Source organism: Podarcis raffonei, chromosome 13 (genome assembly GCF_027172205.1).
Source record: "Podarcis raffonei isolate rPodRaf1 chromosome 13, rPodRaf1.pri, whole genome shotgun sequence".
Lineage (NCBI taxonomy): Eukaryota > Metazoa > Chordata > Lepidosauria > Squamata > Lacertidae > Podarcis > Podarcis raffonei.
In genome coordinates this window covers 36,731,514-36,754,009 of record NC_070614.1, presented here as the reverse complement: position 1 = coordinate 36,754,009, position 22,496 = coordinate 36,731,514, and the positions used below count along the sequence as shown (strand labels likewise).

Below are 22,496 nucleotides of genomic sequence, written 5' to 3'. Positions count from 1 at the left end.
GATGTATACAGAAAGCTGGTCTTCATTTCTCTCCCCAAACACTCCTCTCCCTGCTCTCTGCCCCCCCCCCACGCTGCAGGGACTGAGGTACCTGGGGAATCTCCTAAAGCCCCTCTTCACCCAGTTAGACTGTGGGCATTTTAAAAACATCTCTCTTACCGAAAGATAAATTGGTTGAATCATCCCCCTCCCCTTTCATGGAAAGGACAGAGAATTATTTGGTTGCTGAGGCAACCTAAGTGTCAGCTCCCAAATGTTGCCATGGTGCTGTCAGATCTTTCCTCACTATTTTTTTTATTTTATTTTTTACACATCAGGTCATGGCTCTTGCAAACGACCACATCTGACTCTGGGCTGTAGCATGGCTAAAGGGATATGGGGAGGAGCCAACCAGGTGTCCAAGGGGCTCTCTCTAGGATGGTTGCTGGATGAAGTGCGGTGGTGCCCGGCCAAGGATGCTGAGTTCCTTTGGGATGGAGGGTGAGGTCTAGGGACCCTGATGACTTGGGGTGCTGAGGGTGAGAACTTAGAGTGGTGGTGAGGGTTAGAACTCATAGATGCAATTAGGCCCCAGAAGGTGCTGGAAGTCAGGATTCTTAGATAGGAGAGGGGGGTGCTGGAAGCATGAATCCTGAATTCTTTAGGAGGAGAATGAGACACTAGGCCCCTCTACACTGGTGTGGTGGTGTGGTTTTTGTGGTTGTACTCTGCAACATTATACTTTTGTTTTTTTAATGTATACTGTTTATATACCAAAATGTCTTTGACACAATAACTGCGCCTTAGTGGTGGATTGACTCTGGACCATCCACACACTATTCTGCTTTGTTAGCATTGGGGAAACATTTCTTCTGCAATGCTTCCCCAATTTTACCATGATGGCATCTCTCTCTCTCTCTCTCTCTCTCTCTCTCTCTCTCTCTCTATATATATATATATATATATATATATATACACATACACGTGCACACACACACACACACACACACACAGAGAGAGACAGACACACAAACAAAAGTGGGATATAAAATGAACTGCAACACATTTGTGGTATGAAAAGTTGCATGTTTTTAGAATGAAGCTATGGGGTGTTCACTGATTGGAAATGATCCAGGACGTTTGCCCTGAAGCTTTCGCAGAGGTAAATGGTGTGGCAAGACCTCCCGAAAGGAAAACCTTGCTTCAAGCGTGAAGGATCCGAGGATGCCTTGCAGGAGGGACAGGGGGAATGTGCAGATGGGTTTTCGGTGCGGGGATCCAGACGGAGAGTGATTACCTGGCAGCCTAGAAGCTTGGAGGCGTCCTCGCTTTGGATTCCCCCAGAGCGCACAGAGTCTGGTGGCTGCTTCCCAGCAGGGGACTCTTGGCCACCAGGGACGCGCGCGCGTCGCGCTGGTGGCACGGTAAGTAGCAGAACTCGCTCTCTCCACAGGAGGGCACTCATGTCTCTCCTCTCTCACGCACACAATCTCACACAACCTCCCACACTGTGTCCACCCTCCAAACCATGCACACGCCTCTTCCATCTTCCTCTCCTTCATACAAGCGGCGCGCCCCTCCTTCTGTCGCCAAGAGCAACGCCGTCCTTCCTCTCCGTCTCCTCCTGTCTTTCCCAACCAGCTCTCGTAAGGTCCTTTTCTGTGCTATAATCACATTAAGAAATATGCTCCTTTCTCCCTCGCAGATGTGAATGACAAACCTCTTCACTTTGCCGAGAGCTCCGCGCACCCGCAACACTGACCCCCACCATAAGCCCATCATTCTACAACACACACGCACCTCAATACTTCTCTTTCTACACACACATACACATCCTCGTTAACTGACATTAATTCACAATTCTCCGGACATTATTTCACCGGACATTAATTCACCTGTGTATCTGATGCGTCCCAAACAGAATCCTAACCTTCCCCTGGCTCCACAGATTAGATTCCAGCGTACAATATCAACAATTTCCAGAGGCGATCACCACACGATCACCCTCTGGGTGTTGCTGAATCTTCCCCGAAGAGGTGACTTTCGCCGTGCAGTGTTTAGCAGCTCAAAATCTCTGCACCATTTGGTGAAGGGGGTGGGCATAGACCGACCCCCTTCCCCAACTAGCCTGTCTTTTTAACCTACCTGGTGGTTGCTATGGCATGGTGGGTAAAGGGTGGCTTATAGGCGATCTTATAGCTCTCTGTCTCATGCACACATAGGAAAACTGCCTTATACTGAGATCCACTGGTTCATCCAGCGGGAGTATTCGTCACAGTGACTTGCAGCGGCTCTGCCGGGTTTCAGGCAGGGAGTTTTCCCCAGCCCTACCTTGAACCCGAGACCTTCTGCATGCAAGGCAGATGCTCTCGCATCGAACTAGGGCCCTCCCCACATGCCGAGATGCACACAAACACACCTCTCGCATACGGACCGTATAGTGGCCGTATCTGCACCTCCTGCAACTTAAATCGCTTGCAAGTTCCTCGCAAGGATCTGTGTGTTTAGGAGAGTATCCAGTGGATTTTAAAGCAGGTCCCTGTTGCGTTTGTTGGAGGGCGGCGCAAAGTGGAAGGAGGAAGCCATATTTTCACTTGTTTGAAACTGGTTGAAGTTTGGGGGAATAATATGGCTATATCTATAAATCTCTGGGTTTGCTTCCCCCCCCCCCCATGGCAGACTGACAGCTCTCTCCGGCTCGGCCCTTTTCTCACAAAGACCTAAACAGTGGGGGTGGGTCTCCACCTGCTAACGCTAGTTCCGCCCCCGCCATCTTCCTACCATCACTTTCAAAATATTCCCTCTGGCGTTAGACCCACAAACACCTGAACGCTTCTAAGAACTGATCTGGCTTTGTTTTCAATTCGCCATTTCGAAGATCTCTTCTCCGCCCCGCCCCCCACGCACCCCGCCACACACACACACACACACACACCCCTCGACCCCTCCTTTCTTCACTTTTCTAGTTAACCCCACCTCTTCCTTCCCGGCCCCACCCCGCAGCCAGCAACGTTTCAGCACCACGGAAAGCGGACAGCTCCTTTGCGCTCTCACGCTCGCTCTCCCCAAACACACAAGCACAAAACGCTACCAGCCTGCGCTCTTCCTCTCTCGCGCTGCTCCTTTTCAAAAGAACTGTTTTGATTTGCCTCCGTCCGATCTTTGCCTTTGATCTGCCCAGCAAACCTCACTTCTTCTGCCGAGAAAGCGGGAAGAGAAAAGGGTAAGATGCGTCCCTTTGGGACTTCGGTTTTCTAGCCAGAAGTGCTGTGCGAGAGAGGGAGGCTCCGCACCCAAGAGATTACGAGTTGTGCTGAATTTCTCTTTCTTCCTTTTGCCTGAGAGGATATATCTTTCTCTCTCTAGCCATCAAGGAGAGAGGATGGGATGGGCAGGATGGGCTTTTGAGAACAGAGGGGGGGGACCCCTTCCCCCGGAAGGGGGCCGCTTTCCCCGGAGCTTGTGGGACAAAGACAGGTGGCTTACCTGTGTCCAGGGAGACGTGACCGGTGAGCTTTGCACAGGGATGGAACCAGGTGGGAGGTGGTAGCAGAGGAGGACGCTCGCTTGTTTTTCCTACCCAAGCGATGCCAGGTGGAGACTGAGGCCCAGGGGGGCGTTAGTGCCCAGGCAAGACCCGCTTGGCATCGAAAAGGGTGAGCGGGTGGAGACATGGTCAACAGAAAGCGCAATCGTGATTTTGAAGAACTGAGTGCTGAGTACGAACTTAAAAGAATCATGGCATCCTCCGCCACCTTCCCACGGCAGCTCAATGGAGCATGGCCAGTCGACCCCCACCCCCCTCCAACACACGCACTCGCATGGCTGTAAATATGGCACCCCACCCCTTTTAAACCCATCTAAATAAGTGAACTCCATCTATAAGGCTTGAGCGCACAGGAAGCCAGCAACCCCTGACAGGGATGTGAGAGGGAGGGTGCGTGTCGAGGGAAAGATGTGGGTCTCCCGACCCCCAACCGTGCAGGAGATGGAAGGGAGGTGTGTGGATTGCTTGGCTGGAGAGAGGGAGGGTGCTTTTAAAGGAAACAGCCACTGTTTGAGGAAAGCGAGACTCATCCAACTGCCCTCTCCTTGGGGAGATAGACTTCGACAGGGAGCCTGGGTAGGGGGCAGGATTTGGGATCCCCGGTGGCCCGGCTATCCTCCGGGAAGGCAGGAGGCGAAAGAGGCTCGTTTGGCAATAACGTCCTCAGTCTGGCGTCTGAGCCGATGGGAGTTGCTATAGTACCATCTACAATTCACGGCGAGGCAAGCTGCGGTCTGTTGTCTCCAGGGCGGGGCGGAACTTTAACACAGCTCGCGGAGGTGAACGGAGGCGTCGTCCAGCTCGACACGCGTCAGGGCAGGCTAAGCCCTCCTCTCAGTAATAGGCCTTGGCTTTGTAGCATAGGAAGTAATGCTAAGAGTGCTTCTGAGCACGTTAAGAGAGCATCTCATCTCTGAGTGAATTGAGGCAAGTGGGGGCAGGCGGGCATTAGTCTTCCATTCTTTCTCCAAAGATCTCGAAGTGTTGTCCATTGTGGCTTCCTCCTTAATTTATGCTGGGATCTACCTCGTCAGGTAGGTTTAGGATGGAGCCAGCTAAATCCATGGCTAAACGCAGAGATTTAAACCCAGGCATCCCCAAGGCACTCTGGCACCCTAACCACTATGCTAGACTGGCTGAGGGTGGAGAGGGCGTTTCAGGGTGTCCAGGCAGGATCGGCCCCTGTTAAGAAACACTAAATCTCCTGCTTTGCCATCTTCTCCCTCTCCTACCCATACACATGCATTCACTGTACGGGGAAGGCCAATATCACACTGTATCATAGAATGGTAGAGTTGGAAGGGACCCCGAGGGTCATCTAGTCCAACCCCCTGCAATGCAGGAATCTTTTGCCCAACGTGGGGCTCGAACCCACGACCCAGAGATTAAGAGTATCATGTTCTACCGACTGCTGTTAGCCCAGCTCAGTGACAGTGATTAAAAGGGATTAATTTCGATTTGGGCTCACCAGGATTAATTGGAAACATGTTGCCAGAGTAGCTGTTGAGTACCAATCAACCCCCCCCCCCCGCTCGCCCGCCCAACCTGTAATTAGCAAGGGAAATAAATTCTTCGAAGAAAGGAGTGCTAAATTTCAATGTCTGCTTTGGCTTCTCACCTTTGTTCATGGCAGGGCTGTTTAACCCCTCTTTGACAGGCAAGGAATTCAACAGGTGAAGCTTTCTCCTCATTGCAACCTTATGTTAGCTGGGTGTGGGGGCCACGCATTAACATTGTGTCTGTGGTTCAACTGTTAGAAGCACAGAAATCCAACCATCAAAAAGAAGGCAACACAATACAACAAACCTCACGCCCGTTAGGATTGCTGCTTTGAAACAAGCGAAACAACTGGCTTGGTTCTTTGATAGCATGATATGCAGAAATTAAGCAGACAGAGCTCTTCCAGGCATTGAGATAAAGCCTCTCAGGCAGAGAAAGATTTGGAGAGCCTTTTAACCGAGGGTTGGGCTATCGTCCCTCCCGTCCCTTTTGAGGACAGCAGCTGCAGTCAGGACTTCATTTTTGGGTGTGAAAACTGGAATACACAATGGGTAGAAAATAGGGAGGCAGGGAACCAGCTATTGAGTCTTTGGACAAGTCACTTAGTCCCTCATCTGTAAAATGGGAACATTCTGCCATGGCAAAGCTAAGCTTTAAGGCCACGCAGTGCTTCAAAAATTATTAACCGTCTGACCCATTAACATGGATAACATTTCAGCATGCTTCTATTCCCGTAGGGCTGTGAGCCAAGGGCTCCTAGATTTGTGACATGCAGCTTCTGAAAAGATGGGAGAAGCCCTCACCACACCTCTTTCTTTTCACACTTAAGCACTCTGTGCATGCTCTACTCTTGGAAGGAGGTGGAAGGGAAGGATGCAGGCCTTGCTTGTGCAAAGGGTGTGTTGCGCTTGGTGTGCGTGTGTGTCCCTGCAGATGGCTCCAAGAGGAGGCTTGCATTTGGTTGCCATAGTTTTCCTAAGGAGATGGAGAGAGTTGCTGTGAATGCTCCGACATCACCAAGCCAGCCACCCCAGTCCTCAGCCAGGCATTTACCGTATTTTCCCATGTATAAGATTAGTTTTTTTAACCAAAAAAATAGGTTTAAAATTGGGGCTCGCCTTATACATGGGTAGTGCTGAGGCGTGTTTTCTTAATTTGGAGTCTTATACATGGGGGTGTCTTATACACAGAAAATACGGTACATTGTGTGTGTGCATGAATGAAACTGCATCTCTGCCCCTTTGGCGACTCTCTCTCTCTCTCATTCTTTCCTTGGAGTCTCTGCTTGGACTCTCAGCAGGTCTCCACTGTGCAATGGTTTTCTTTGAGCTCAGAGCTTGCAGTAAAATCTGAGGAGGGAGCCCCTGAAACCAGCTCCAACAGGAGTGAATTAGAGCAGGTGAGGTGAAGAGGGGCACTCAGCTTCCTAATTCAGTGGAAGCTGCTCTATTAGGACAAATGGGGCATTGCCCACCAACCTGTTTGCCCTCAGTCAGTCTCCACCTGCCTGCCTTCTTACTTAAAGGGGGGCGGACAGGAGCTGGCTGTCAGCTTCCACCACTTCCTTAGGAAGAGAAGTCAGCAGGAGAGAGGGGGACACAAATCTAGACTTGGTTGGTCCTGCCTCTCATTGGCTCTCTAGCTCCACCTACTGTTTGGGCCTCCTGCCTTCTACCCTGCCACTCCCAAAGTGCAGGGGCCACCACTGTCCTGATTCCTCTGGAAGACTGGAAGGATCCGGTTGGTTTTATTGGGCTTAATTTGAGCCAGCTTTTAGGACTTTAAGCTCATGCCACCAGTCCAGTACCTCCTGAGGCAATTGATCTGGACTTTGTAGTGGACAACTGGCCAGAACCCGCTTTCAGTGCCTAGCAAGGTTGGAGTGGCAAGAAAGAGCATTCCAAGCCATGTGCAGAGTGCTCCCCCCCCCAGTGTCTTGCCAGTAAACAAACAGCCAGATACATTGCACCTGGGATTCAAAGGAAGGCCTCTGGTGATGTCCCAGAATCCCTTGATTTAAAATACATAAAGAAATCCAGCGGGTGAGAGGTTTGGGAGGAAGCCAGGTCTCTTGAGTCTTCTGAGAGGTGAGGGAGCAAGTTAGAGCTGGAAAGAGAGTTAAACACACCTCCAGTGTCGTTTTGTGATGCAGGGAGTGGGGGGGATGGGCTGAGGGTTAACTGGAAAGAGCTTAGTGACCAACAATGCTGTTATTCTCAAGCTGGACATCTTTTGAGATTACATATTTAATCATGTTCCCAACCTAATCATATGTATTACGTATAGTGGTATAGTCTGTCTGTCTCTCTCTCTCTCTCTCTCTCTCTCTCTCTCTCTGTCACACAAACACACACACACACTTTGAACACAAACACTTAAAATCATCAGAGGCATGTGGTGCCTTAAAGCAGGAATGGAAAAACCTGTTCCCCTCCAAATGGTGCTAGACTCCAGCTCCCATCAGTCCAAGGCAGCATGGTCAGTGGTCATGACTGATGGAAGTTGTAGTCCAAGAACATCTGGAAGGTTCTCCACCCCTGCCTTAGAGACTGGCAAACTTAGGCCTCTCTGGCATGATAGATTTGAAGCACCGTGATTCCTCTTTAAACATCAGTGGCTCCCCTTCCCCCAAGAAACTGAACCCTGGGGACTGTAGTTTGTGAAGGGTGCCGAGAAGAATTGACAGATCGCTTTGTGAACGGTAGCTCTGTGAGGAGAATAGGAGTATCCTAAGAACTCTCAGCAACCCTTAACAAACTACAGTTCCCAGGATTCTTTGGGGGAAGCCATATGACCGTTTTAAGTGATACGATACTGCTTTGAATGTAAAGAAGAAGAGAAGAAGAGTTTGGATTTGATATCCTGCTTTATCTCTACCCAAAGGAGTCTCAAAGCAGCTAACATTCTCCTTTCCCTTCCTCCCTCACAACAAACACTCTGTGAGGTGAGTGGGGCTGAGAGACTTCAGAGAAGTGTGCTAGCCCAAGGTCCCCCAGCAGCTGCATGTGGAGGAGCGGGGACACGAACCCGGTTCCCCAGATTACGAGACTACTGCTCTTAACCACTACACCACACTGTACAGCAGAGATGGGACATATTATTGTGACATAAGCTCACCTTGTTCTCCTGTTTTTGCTGCAAGAAGGCTGCTACCCCTTGGGAAGTTGCTAGAAACTCCTAAAGCAGCTCGGTGACTCACAGAGCAACCTTATGAACACTTATTTGGGACCAGAGCCCGTTGGAGCAGAGGCACTGTCTTGGGTCAAAGATTGGGGGCCCCAGTGGCACGGCATGTGTGTGTGTCGTCGGGAGGAGGCCTTGCCCAGTGCTGCGCGGCTTCAATAGTGGCGGCACCTCCTCTCATGTTCTTAGGAGAAACCTGCCTTTGATGCTACACCACACTCAGCTGGGCATTTTGGTCTCCTCCACCCCCTCAATATTGGGGGGGGGAGTCCTGCTAATTAATATTGAGGCGGCTAACACCCTCTATAGTTGGCATGCCTGCATTCAAGTCAACGGGACTTCCTTCTGAGCAGACAAAGAGAGGATTGCCCTGTGAGACGTTGAGTTATGAGCCAGGGAGTTCAAAGCACTGGTTTTACTATCACAAGAAAATAGTTTGAAGTCAGCCTACCTATCCCTTCATAGCTGGAGCTCCAGAATGTTCCTGCAGGCTCAATTTAGTCGACAGGAACTCTGGGCTCCTCCAGGTGACCTATTTATTACTGAGCACTCATCCTGATTTGCTTCCACAAAGCTTAGGCTGTGGCTCCGTCCAGTCTTTGTGGAGCATTTGTTCAGATCTGTTTACAGGGCTGTCATGATGCAACTGTGAACCTCCATCCTGCATTCCTCCTGATTTTACACATCTTTCTCATTGGTGATTCACCCACCCCACACATTTCAATGCATTTCCGCATCGCTTTCCAAATTGCAAAAGGTCCATTGTTGACTTATAATTGGATCTGTCTCACTGGGACAACAACAGGATGCTTTAATCCACTTTGAATGCAAACGCAAAGTTTTGTTATGTTCCTGAATCCGTCCCTCAAAAATCATGACCGTCCATTGGAACCTTCTGCGTTTTCCAGGATATGTTTCCATCCCATCCCATCTTATATTCCATCTCTCTTTCATGATGAAACTGAAAGCAGCATGGATGTCTTTGCCTGGATAAATGCCTAAGCAGGCACTTACAAGATCCAGAGCTCCTTAGCTTCAGCAAGATGCCTGCTGACCAAGCCTGGGGTGCAGATTTCAGGCAGGGGTGAGATTCAGCAGGGGCAAACTCTGGTCCTTCAAATTTCAGTGGCCACAATTCAGTGTCCTCCCACCTCTCACCTTCTGTGCTGCTCAAATCACTCCGCCATAATTGTGATGCCCTGTGCCGTCCACTAGGCTCAGCGCTAGGTGCGATGGAACAGCTCACACTGTACTAAATCTGCCTCTGGATTCTGTGCCTCCTGCAGAAAGACTGCAAAGTAAGCTCCACTCTGCCCAGAAGGAATGACTTCTTTGTTGTTGTTTTTTATAAAATATTTTATTAAGATTTTACAAAAACATAGGTTTACAAAATACAAAAAAGACATATAAAAAGAAAAAGATACATAAAAAAGAAAAAAGAAAAAGAAAAATACAAAAAACGAATAGATAAAAAAGAATTAAAAACAAATACATTTTTGTTACTTTAAACTCATTAGCTTGTTTCCTTGACCTCCTCACACCTCCCCTTTTTGTATTCCCATTTAAATAATCAAATCAGCAAATCCTTACCCTCTTTCGTTTATCTTAACTCTATATCTTAACATATTATAACTCTATATTTTCACCCATTATCAATTCATTTTTGCATATTCTTATTAACTTTGTTGCTAATGCCACTTATTTTCAATCCAACATCATTTTAACATTCATTAATTTTACAGTGTTTCTGGGGATAGTCTTTAAATTTCTTCCAATCTTCTTCCACCGACTCTTCTCCCAGGTCTCGGATTCTGCCAGTCATTTCCGCCAATTCCATATAGTCCATCACCAGAAGGAATGACTTCTTTGTAGACCTGTATAGGATCCTTGCTGTGCTGTGAGCCTTTGCTGGAACAACCACCAGCAGTCTCATTAGCTTTGGCTCTGCTCACAAAATAAAATTTCCAAGAATGGATCCCACCATAGAACGCTGCATAAATTGTTCTTGAATTCCAAGAGCTTTCCTGGAACATTTTGAACCGTTAGCTTATTTGCAGCCATTTGGATGCCATCCTCCTGATCTGTTGCATACAGGCAGAAGGTCTAATTATTGATTTGTTTTATAATACGGATCTTGAGTATTCCTGCCACTTATTTTCCTTTCCCATCTCACATCTCACTAGGTGGTGGTAGGCCAGGGCTCAGCAGAAAGGCCTCAGCCATGTTCTAACTCATTACTCCACTGGCTACCAGTTGTTTGGGGGGGTTGTTTGGCAGTCAGCCTGAAATGTTTGTCTCTGTGTTAATTTCTTTGAATAGAATGGCTGGCACGGCCATTGTGATGTAATTATGGCACTCTCTCTGCTGTCTCCACTTGGATGAGTTCTGTGCAACTGTACAATATTGCCTTACTTGTAAAGTTATGGCGCAGTCTTCGTTGGGATGCTGAGACCTTGTGTCTGCCCTACTTGCTGCCCCCAGAGGGAAAATGTCACCAAAATAAGCCTTCAAAACAGCCTGTCCATGAGTTCGACAAACTAACAGGCTGATTTTGTGATGTAGACTGAACATTCTGATTTGTGAACCTGCTCAGGGATTTCCTAAATAAAGGAGTTGCCAATGTGGTACCTGTTAGTGGCAAGGCACCCTTTGCTTGGCTCCCACAAGGATGGATACCTTTTTCTCCCTTGGAAAACACATAAAGATGAAGGAGGAAGTGGCAAGAGTGGTTCTCTTTCCCACTTCCTGTGTCAGCTCTATGTGCTTTTCACGGTGGCTCGGATGAATTCTGCCAGATTCAACTTTTACACAGATCCCTTGGGAAAGTGAAGTGTGTTTCTGAGTACACACATGTGTATTTTCTGTCTCTTTGGGTGGAAGAATGGTAAGCAAGAAGTGACCAGAATGGGTTGTGCCCATGGTACTTCAAAAAAATAATGGCCCTAAAAACTGTTGGTGACCCCCTGGTCTAAATTAAGAGCAGTATATAAAAGAACCCTAGTAAAAACAAGCATGGTTCACTTACCTTTATCCTATTTTGAAAAATCAGCTTACAGAATTCATTGCCATGTGTTGGTGGTGATTCCTGGTTTAGGTGGCTTCAAAGCCCTGTTTGTCCACCAAAGCTAAATAGGCTCCCATATTCAAGGATAATATAACCTCCGAGGATTAGCCAAGCAGCTAGGGCAGGTTGTTGCCTTTGGGTTCTGCTTGTTTGCTTCCTGGAGGAATCTGCTTAGCCACTGCGGAAAAACAGGATGTTGGATGTGTTGTTTGAGTTCTAGCTGATTAACTGAAGACAACTGCAATTTATTACATCTGTATAAATGCACCTGTGAATAAATAATATTGCTGAAGGGGGAAAGATACATACTTCACTGGCTGTGCTCATAAGGTCATAAGATGGCCCACTTCAAAGGCCCAATCCGTCCAAAATCCTGTTCACAATGGCCAACCAGAGGCCTTTGGGAAGACCACCGGCAGGACCTGAGCAATTCTCCCTACTTGTGATTCTGAGCAAGTGGCATTTAGAGTCATACGACTTCCAGTGCTGGACGTAGTACCCAGACATCATGTCTCATGTTGCACAGCCATTGCCATCTTAGAACACGAATCCCCTTCAATGGAGAAGCTGGCTTTTCCCCCCAAGTTTGTGCATTATTATTTTATATATATAATTAATGCAGTTGCATTTTTATTCGAAACAGGGTAGTTTGAACTGATTGATCTAATCACCATCAACAACAATAATTTTATTATTTGTACCCTGCCCATCTGATTGGGTTGACCCTACAAAACATTACAAATGTAGTACTTGCGCTGCTCTGGTTCGCCAGAAGCAGCTTAGTCATGCTGGCCACATGACTTAGAAGCTGTACGCCGGCTCCCTTGGCCGATAAAGCGAGATGAGTGCCGCAACCCCAGAGTCGGTCACAACTGGACCTGATGGTCAGGGGTCCCTTTACCTTTTTAGCGTGAGGGAAAGATAATCTAATGAACTACTAGGCAATTGATAAATTGTTCTTCTTCAGTGGCACCCTACAATCTGCCTCCAGGAACAGGCTGGTGCACCCTGTCTCACAGTTGGGCCGGCCGTGTGAGACTGACTGAGTCCAAAGATCTGTTGTGTAAAGAAGGTGAGCCTTTGCTGGAACAACCACCAGCTCAGCAAGGAAATGCTCTTCCCTGTCTTACCCCCCCCCCCAATCTATTCCTTGACACTTCACAACGTGTAATGCGAGTAAGTGTGAGCCACCCACAAGGCAAGAGACTGAAACTGCTAATCTGGTAAGACATCTGCTCTTGGAGGGGGAAGAGGCAGAGAGGGAAAAATGAGTCTGGGCCTTTGCCATCCACTCTGGCTATTATGTTCCTTGCTGTTTACAACATTAAGAGCAAGGTCTTAATGCTTTGTTCCTCTGTTCGAAGACAGTGTTCCCAACTTCCTGGATGAGATGTTCAAAGTAGTGCTGTTGAGACAAGAATCAGGAGCCAGGCTTCATAAACCAAATAGTCACAAAACAAGCATAGGCAACAATGATGATTAGGGGGTGGGACGGGACCTAATGATCCTCCAGAGGTTGTATGACTCAGGCTCCCATCAGCCCTACTCATCATGGCCAACAGACAGGCCAACAACATCCAGATGACCGCTGGTTCTTCTCCATCCCTGCTGAAGATACCCAAGTAATGTGCTGCTGCTGATACCTTCACACACAATGCGTGAAGCTGCAGCGGGTGAGATGGCAAGCTGTTCAGTGCTCAGAGCCTTAATGTTAATGTGCAGGAATTTACATGCACGTTCTCTGGAGATGAGATACACTCATTGACTTGCTTAGTGTTAATTGGGAAGGAGGTGGCTGAATCTCAAAGCATGACTGCTCTTGTGACTAGCCCTGGCAACAAATGGTAAAAGTCCTTACCACAAAAGGGGAAGTGGGGATTACAGAGACAGTATTTCAATAGGGGTCATGATTAGAAAATGGGAACTGTCCCTTGTAAATAGGGTTAGCTAAAGTGTTTGTGGGATGTGGGTGGCGCTGTGGGTTAAACCACAGAGCCTAGGACTTGCTGATCAGAAGGTCGGCGGTTCGAATCCCCACAACGGGGTAGCTCCCGTTGCTCGGTCCCTGCTCCTGCCAACCTAGCAGTTCGAAAGCACGTCAAAGTGAAAGTAGATAAATAGGTACCGCTCCGGCGGGAAGGTAAACGGTGTTTCCGTGCGCTGCTCTGGTTTGCCAGAAGTGGCTTAGTCATGCTGGCCACATGACCCGGAAGCTGTACGCCGGCTCCCTCTGCCAATAAAGTGAGATGAGCGCCGCAACCCCAGACTCAGCCACGACTGGACCTAATGGTCAGGGATCCCTTTACCTTTACCTTTAAAGTGTTTGTACTGGAGCAGGCTAGGGATTGAAAGTGAGGGCCCTGTGGGTCAAGGGCTGCATGTAACCCTCAGCCTAACTGCAGGAAAAACCTTCAGCCTCATTTTGTGTGCGAAGGGGAGCCCAGAAGGAGAGAAATTGAGGAGGAGGAGGGGATGGTGGAAGAAGGACTGGCAAGAGTGAAGTCTCTCATCTGTCAGCCTACTGGGCAGGGAGAAAGAAGGGTGTGAGAGAAAGGGGTGGTGGGGAAAAAAGTGATAGAGAGAGAGAGAAGGGTTGACACAGAGAGAAGGGTGTCGGAGGGAGAGAAAGGAGTGGTACACAGAGAAACCAAGAAGGCATGAGGAAGAGAGAGAAAAGGGTGGCAGAGAGAGAGAGGAAGGAGGAGGAGCCTCGCCCACTCTTCCTTCTGGTCCTGCCAACCTGTCCATGCAGGCATGTGGCCCCTCCCTGACCATTGCCCTCTCCCCCCGAGGGAATACGGCTCTCAACAGGAAAGAACAAGGTTATTCATCGCTGCTGTAGACGCTGAGCCCTGCCCCCCCCCACAGAAAAAGGAGTTCCCTCCATAGCTACGCGAATCGCATCCTTTCCCCACCCCACTCAGAGTTTTATTGTTATGCCTGCCTTAAAAACAATGCTAACTCCAGCACTTAAACCAGGCGTGAAATAAGAGAAGGTGCTTTTGAGAGGGGGGAGAATTTAGTTTGTGAATCTGATTCTCTCCCCTGCACACCCAAGTCAATCAGCTCAAGAGAGGAAGCGACTTCTCCTAGAAGGAAGGGGGGGCCAGTTTTTCCCCAGTCCCTCCCTCCCAGCAAGGCTCTTCCTTTCTGACAGCCTTGTGAAGTATGGATGAGCAAACTGGAGGACGGGGAGTGAAGCCGAAGCTGACAGGAAATCTGGGGACAAGTTGGAAACAGGCCCCCGGGTTGGGAAGGCGTCGCTGGAGCTTGGGGGAGAGGGGTGTCACTGCGCATTCGTCCAGGAAATGGGGAGGAGGGAGGGAGGGAGGGAGAAAAAGAGGGTTGATCTCAGGACACACTGTTGCATAAACAGGAGTTCTGGAAATCTGAAAACACACGCACACAGACCGAGATTCCTCAATTAGTCAGCTTAATAGATAAATGTGGCAAATTAAGCAAATTAGATTCATTTTCTTTAATGTGCCTCATTTTATATCCTCTCCCTGCCGCCGCCACGTGAAAAGCAAGATGGGTGTGGGGAGAGCAGTGGGGCTGAAGGAGTGGAAGCGAGTTACAGGTGTTGACCAAATAACTTACAGTATGGGGGGGGCAGTATCACAAGCGGGGAGAAGGCTCTGTTGCACCCAGGGCCTGTTTTCAGGCTTCTCACAGGCATCTGGCTCTCTGGCCTGATCCAGTAAGTCTCTTCTTGTGTTAACATGGACCCAAGAAATTTATTTGAAAGTCCTGCTGTCTGCTTGGGAAGGAAGTTCCTGTTGTTTGTGAGGAGAAGGATGCAGTGGCGGAAGGAAACCACTCTGCACATGCTCAGAGGTACATTCATTTCTCATATCATATTACAGTGGTACCTCGGGTTACAGACGCTTCGGGTTACAGACGCTTCAGGTTACAGACTCTGCTAACCCAGAAATAGTATCTCGAGTTAAGAACTTTGCTTCAGGATGAGAACAGAAATCGTGCTCCAGTGGCGCAGCGGGAGCGGGAGGCCCATTAGCTAAAGTGGTACCTCAGGTTAAGAACGGACCTCCAGAACAAATTAAGTTCTTAACCTGAGGTACCACTGTGTTTTATATGTTTCTCTTAAAAAGAAAAAGAAAAAGCAGAGGCCTGGCCACAGATAGGAGAGGTTGGTGCTTCATGAGTATGCATATGGGGAAAAGATGGTGTTGTGGAACCAAGATCAGCAGGACCCACAAGAGATGTTTGTTTCTGCTTAGAGAACTGTTTGTACCGCATCAGATTAACAGAGTTTCTAACCTAGGACTAGAGCTGGGTGATATATTGATATATCGTCCCAAACCGGTTTGAAATCCATATTGTGATATCAGTGTCATAATTCTGAGCTGGCAATATATTGCAAATCATGGGGGGGGGGTGCGTGCGCGCGCTATGCAGAAATCACAATGTGGGGGAAAACGTGAAGCCAGCCAGTGCATCTACAGTGGTACCTCAGGTTACAGACACTTCAGGTTACAGACTCCGCTAACCCAGAAATAGTGCTTCAGGTTAAGAACTTTGCTTCAGGATGAGAACAGAAATCGGGCTCCGGCGGCACGGCGGCAGCAGGAGGCCCCATTAACTAAAGTGGTGCTTCAGGTTAAGAACAGTTTCAGGTTAAGAACGGACCTCCAGAACGAATTAAGTACTTAACCCGGGGTTACCACTGTACCTAGCTCCATGCTTAGTTCAGACATTGTGATATATCAGTATATTGTGATGTTTAGCTGGTGGTACATCAAGAAGTTGAAAACCAGATATCACCCAGCCCTACCTAATTTACCGCAGGTACTGTGATCCTTTGGGGGCAGAGCCCTGCCTCAGTGGTAGAGCATCTGCCTGGCATGCAGAAGGTTTGGGTTCAGCCCCCGGCACCTCCACATAGGGCTGGGAGAGGGTCCCTCCCTGAAATCCTGGACAGCTGCTGCCAGTCAGAGTTGACAGTACTGAACTGGGTGGATCAATAGTCTGACTCCATTTAAGACACCTTCCTGTGTAGCTGCAATGGCAGGATGCTTGGAGGGTGTTAGTTTGGGAGCACAGAAGATGCAGGATGCAGTTTCTTAGCAGGTCTGGGTCTGTTCAGTGCCTGGATGAGAGATTCCCTGGAAGAACGTTTGCTTCAGTGTTGCCATGGAGGAAAGGTGAGGCCCAGACCTGCTTAGCTACAGCAAGGCAGCTGCATCGCTTGCCTCCAGACCATCCCCTGGTAAAGACATGAATCATCTCCTGCACTCAAGCATCCCTTTCTCTGCACAGCAGCTGCAAGGTGTTAAATCCTTGCTTCTGAAACAATGTCTGGAGGATTTGGGCTGTGGAGAAGCGCATAAGCTGTGCCAAGCCCATCTGTGAGCTATCAGAGGCGGGGAGGCAGAATGAGTGTGGCAGGTGGGTGACAGACTTCAGGGCCTGTCATGCGCGGCGGACACAGGAGGTGGAGATGGGAAGGGCAGGAGCAGAGAGCGCAGAGCTTTCGACTAATAATAAATAGAACATCTGTCAGTCCATCGATTTCTTTGTGTCTTTCTGGCTCCACAGACGCCGTTTCCCTTCCGTTCAGTTTCTCCATCAAAACCGAAACAGTATTTAAAAGTAAAATTGTGCCTGATAGACTGTGAACATCACTGTTCATGGCAGTCAGAACAAGCCCACACAGCGTATTTAAATAACTGGATCCCTTTCACTTATAAAAATAAATAGTGTCATTTATGTAATAACATTTTAAAACCCTCTCTCTTCTTCTTCTTTTTTTTTTGAATCTATGGAGAGTTAAATGCAGCACCCATTTTCTTTTCCTTAAAAAAACCCCTAATATCCACCCCTCTCTATCAAACATGTGTATTGAACTGTAGTTAATTCTTCCTGCACAAAGAAGCCCAGTTCAGATGGAAGGATCTCAGTGAGTAAAATAAACCATGGTTTATTGGACCACAGATAACCATTGTGTTTGCATGGTCCCCTTCCCTGCTCTTTCCACCACATTTTTATGCAATACGCCTGAGGTTTGCCAAGCCAGATACACATTATATCCGAAACAGGAACTGCTTTAAGCCCTGCCTATAAGCCAGGATTGTACAGCATGGGTTGTATTCAGTTCTACTCAAAGTAGACTCCTAAGTTAATCAAGTTCATTAACTTCAAAGGATCTACTCTGAGTAGGACTAGCATTTAATGTATTTTATTTTTTTTATTATTATTATTATTATTATTATTATTATTATTATTATTATTATTATTAAAATGGTGGAAAGCAGCATCTGCAATCAATACTAACAGCAGATCACCATTTATGTGGCTGAGCTGAAGTCTGAAATGCAGGCTTTCTTGTTCACAGCTCTCTCTCATAACCACTATAAGCACATATAGCTTCTGCACAATAACCACGCCAGTAAATTTCCCCATGAGTGGCTTTCAGAACAGCGCCCTTAAAACCCCCAATCAAAGAGTCAAATCACAGCTCTCTCCGTGCCACTTTCATGTTTTCCTTTCAGCCACATACAGAATGGGGGAGGGAAGCTGATGATGTTGTTTTTAAACCAGACCGCGAGTCTTGAGTTCAAATGCTGCCTCCAGGAGCAAGTTGGGCTTGAACCGTGCTCTTTTATTCATTTATTCGGGTGGCGGCTGCTGCTTTCGAATCCCGAGGCCGTTCCGGCCTATTTGTCAGGAGATAAACGGGAGTGTCCAACCAAGAGAAACGGCCTGTCAGTCTGATGTGCGGAGAGACGGTGGCCAAGCGCTGGGGATGATAATCCGAGGCGGGCGCTCCCTCGGGCTCCCTCTCGTCCTCCGCACCCAGCTCTTTTCGGTCCTCCTTAATTATTTAGAGTGGAAATCATTACCACTCTAAAGGGGTCTAGGGAGAAGGCCATTTTGAGTGGTTTGCACTGTGGAGGCGGGGCGGGAGGGCTAGTGAGTTAAAAGGGAGGAGAGTGGCTGGGAGCCAGACTCCGATCTCCCCTGGAAAGGCTAGGTAGTAAAAGCAGGGATTGGGGTGGGGGGTGGGAGGGATGGCTGCACTCAGGACGCCTGGGTTCTCTAGATGGAGTGTCTTAAAAGGGGAGGAGGAGGGGCAGCTCTCTGCTAAGGCGATCAATAGCGCACTCGTCCATGCCCGCCGGGCGCTGCTGCTCTCCAAGGTCCTGAAATCCAGCGCTGCGTCCCTGCGTTACGTGCCTGCTTGCCTGCCTGATTACGAGGAAAGTCCCCGAGGGGCTGCCGCCCCCTCTCTCCCTCCCTTCTCGGCAAGCTGTTGCCTTTCTGTCCATCAAGCGTCAGGGGAGATGCCCCCGTCCAATCAGCGGCTTCCCTGTCGCGGGAGTCCGTGCGCCCCGGCAGCTGCGTCTTCCTTCCCCTCGCCAAACCCTCATTGAGGCAAGATGGCTCTCAGCAGAAGGGAGCATCTTTGTTTTTGAGTGAGGGGCGTGTGTGTGTATGACAGAGAAGCTGAGAGAGAGGAGACTGGGAAGGAGAAGCAACACGCCCCCATTCTGCAATGTAGAAACACTACAGCCTTTTGCAAGGAGGGGGAAGCCAGATCTGGCCCTCCACACCTTCCAGCCCTCACTTGCACTCTCCTCGCGAGTGCTTTTGCCTGGCTGGGATGTGTCCTGATAGGATAAGGATTCATGCTTGCCTGGCAGGAGGATAGAGATGGGGGGGGGTGCAGAAGCTAGCCAACTGTACAAATATATATATTTCATTTTGCCTCCCAGAATGCAGCCCTCAGGCTAAGGTTTCCCAACATTGCCGTTCTGTTGGATGAGAGCCCAAGGATCCAGGCTCCTGCTTTCAAACAAAGTATTATTATTGCTATTATTAAAATTTGTATACCACCCCTATATCCATAGATCTCCAGGTGGTTCACAACATAAAACTGCAATATAAAAAACACAAAATATATAAAGAAAACAAGAACAAAAACAAACCAATAACGTCAATTTCCACAATCTGCTGCACATAGTGCTAGCCACAGATGGCCTCTCAAACTGAAGGAAGAGAAATGGGGGGGGGCACAGACATTTTCAGTGATTTTGTTATAGGGAGAGGATAAATTATCCCGGTTTCTTCAGGATGGGGGCTCACAATTAGCCATGGCAGTATCACAGCTTTTCTCCTCCCCCCTCTACCCCACCCATGCCAAGAATCTCCTTCTTCTTCTTTTTGCTGCTGCTGCAAGTGCTAACCATTTAGCCACCATTTTCCACCCTCCACAGTGCACTGGACCTAGCAAAGCTCAGGGCATTGTGTACTTGGGGATGGTAGCCACCCATCCACTCACCAAAAAACATTAATATAACAAAATAAATCATGGAGAATATTCAGAGAAAATTCTGCAGTACTTTGGCTTTGTTCTTCTAAGGCTCTGAGAAAGAGGAGAGGGTGTGTGTCAGAGATTATACCCCCCAAAAAAGCATTCTGAGAAACTTTAGCTCAGAATGACCTAATGCATTTCACACCCACCCCCTGCCCAAATATATCACATCAAAACACAATTCTGCATAGGCAAACCTGGGGCAACTGATCCAGAAAACCAGAGAGCCAATGAGCGAAACCGTTTATGGTTTTATCCATGCGCTCATTTTACCTAGTCCCCCCCCATCTCATCATTGTATTAATCCCCCATATGTATTTGTAAATCATCCTCATTTCATCTCCTCTCGCCCTTCTCTTTCCTCTGCTAAAGGGAGCAAAGCAGTCCTTTTCAGTTTATCTCACAGTAAAGCTGGGGGTTTTCCTTTGTGTTTTGGCAAAGTTATAAAACAACAAAGAGTTTGGTAACACAGGGGTGGTAATTTTAGTTCTTCTGGAGCAAATCAGCACAGAGTCTTGTGATGCCTTAAAGATGAACATATTTATTAGGATGTAAGCTTTCATTCACAGTGACAGCCTACTTCATCAGATGCAACTCTCGTTCATAAAAGCTTCTACTTGAATAAATGGGTCAGTCTTCCAGATGCTACAAGACTCTTTGCTGCAACAGATGAATGCAACTGCTCCCCTGGACACCATTACTAAAGTTATAGGCAGCAGGAGACTGACTGAATTTACTTTCAAAATCACTGGGAAAAGCAGCAAATGAATGAACTAATTATGAATGGATGGAAATGGAAATGAATGAAAAATAAACAATAAAAATGAATAATGGGTTATTATAACCTTGTACACCTCTAAGCTTATTCAAGAGAGAAGACAAATGCCTTGGATGGCTGCCTTGAAAGATCATTTGGAAGCTCTAGCTAGCTCAGAATACAGCAGCCAGCTTATTAACAGAGACTTGTAGAGCCAGCCACATCTTGCCAGAGCTTAAAGATCTGCGCTGGCTCCCAGTTTCTTTCCAGGATGCAAAAGAAATACTGAAACCAATTACAATAAACACAATCAATAAAAACTTTTTAAAAAATTAAGCATAGGTCTTGCAGATCCCGCGCAACTAAAAGAGGCCACAAATACTTGAAAACCTTTCCAATTAAGGGCCAAAAGCCTGGATAAAACAGGCAAGTTTTTGCATGGTGCCTAAAATATATATATAAAAAGTGTTGACAGGCAAATCTCTCTGGGAATAGCATTCCACAAGTGGGGAGCCACCACTGAAAAGGCCAGTTCTTGCATTGCCAGCCTCCAGACCTTGTGTGAAGGTGGCACACAGAGAAGGGCCTTAGATGCCAACCAAAGGGTCATGTATAGGACCTCACAATTTCTTACAGCAACCTTAGCTCTGTTTGGATGTTCTTCTCACAGTTATGGAGAACACATGAGCAACAAAAACAGGACTGTGCTGAGTGATTCCCCCACTTCAGCTTGCATCCATCTGTCTATCCATACAGTGCAAATGCCTGGAGCAATATGGGGAGCCTTTGTGTGTGCAGGACTCTGTGAGAAACCCTGGGGTTCCAGAACATGTGGCTTTCTGCACCCCAGGGGTGTGGTACCTTTTTAAGTTTGAGGCTTGATAATTACTTTGTCCTTCTCAGATAATGATTCTTGTTTGACTACATGGATGGCAAGGAAGGGTAAATGTGTATGTATGTGTAGAAACAAGCCCACTGTACAAAGGTGATGTTTCTTGCACTTTCTGCTTTTGCCTCTGGCTGTACCCATCACTGGGCCTTGGGAGGTTGCCAGAAGAGAACCTGGACCTCAGGCTGAAAAAGGTCATCCATCCCAATCTTAGGTGATGGCAGTGTGACCTATTAAGAGATGCATTGCAGAGCTCCAGAACTTGGACCTGTTTACAGCTAGGTATAAGGTATAAAGGGACAAGTCAAAGGCTTAATGGGAAAACAAAGAAAAGATCTGAAAAGGGAGGAAGGGACGCTACCTTAACGAATGGAGTCAATGGTGTTAAACTGTACAGGGTGGTTTTGTTGTTGTTGTTGTTTTTAACTGATTACACCTGCAGCAATCGTCAGTAGTTAACAAATTAGCCTTTTCTCCCTCTTTCTCTCGTCTTCCAGGTTCCACAATGAATGCAGCCCGGAGGTCAGCCAAGGTGGATTCGGAGGTGACAGAGTCCCAGATGGAGCCGTCCCTCAATGCCACCGAAATGCCCACCAAAGAGAATGTTTTTTCTGACTTGAAAGACAAGTTCATGAACAAGCTGAGCGACCTGCCAAGTAGGTGGAGCTTGAGCACCTTCTGATGAAACGGGCTTTAGAGGGCATCAAGATATGATACAAACAATGCCTAATCTATTTGAGTCGCATACACTGGCATTTCTTGGCACTAAAATGAGGGTTCGGTTTTAATTTTCGCACAGAGAACGCACAAAGACTGTATGTGTCCTCTAATTCCACACAAGTGGAGCAAAGGAAGCTTGCAGAATGTACTTCTGAAATACCAGTTTGTTTACCCCCTCCTGCCCTCGTGAAGCTCTGCTTGAAAATATATGGGCTTGGATTGGTCAAATCTCTGAAGCTAAATGTTATATTGGCTAACAGTTTTAATGCAAAGTATACATAGCCTGATTAGTGCCCCATGGCGTAGAGATGGATGCTTTATATCTGTTCCACGTTCCACGTGTGGATATGACATTATAACAGTCCAGGTGCCTGATTATTCTTCGCTAACCTAATCAGCGGAACCTTTTGAGCTGTATAATCGACAAAGAGATTTTTCTTCAGGCAGAGCTCCATGGAATTAGGTAACTCTGGAGAAAGAAGCCAGAGCTTAGGCCTGAAGGGGGAAATGGGAGGTGTCCCC

At 47.8% G+C, this 22,496-nt stretch overlaps 1 protein-coding gene across 1 annotated transcript in view; it reads left to right on the top strand.

Annotated features, from left to right (window-relative positions):
* Positions 1-2,896: 2,896 nt before the first annotated feature.
* SYT5 (synaptotagmin 5) overlaps positions 2,897-22,496 on the top strand; it is a 29,763-nt gene continuing 10,163 nt past the window's right edge. Inside the window, exons 1-2 of the mRNA XM_053361414.1 lie at positions 2,897-3,202; positions 21,752-21,910. Coding sequence (XP_053217389.1) covers positions 21,760-21,910 — 151 coding nt within the window. The 5' untranslated portion in view covers positions 2,897-3,202; positions 21,752-21,759. The remainder of the gene's footprint in view (positions 3,203-21,751; positions 21,911-22,496) is intronic.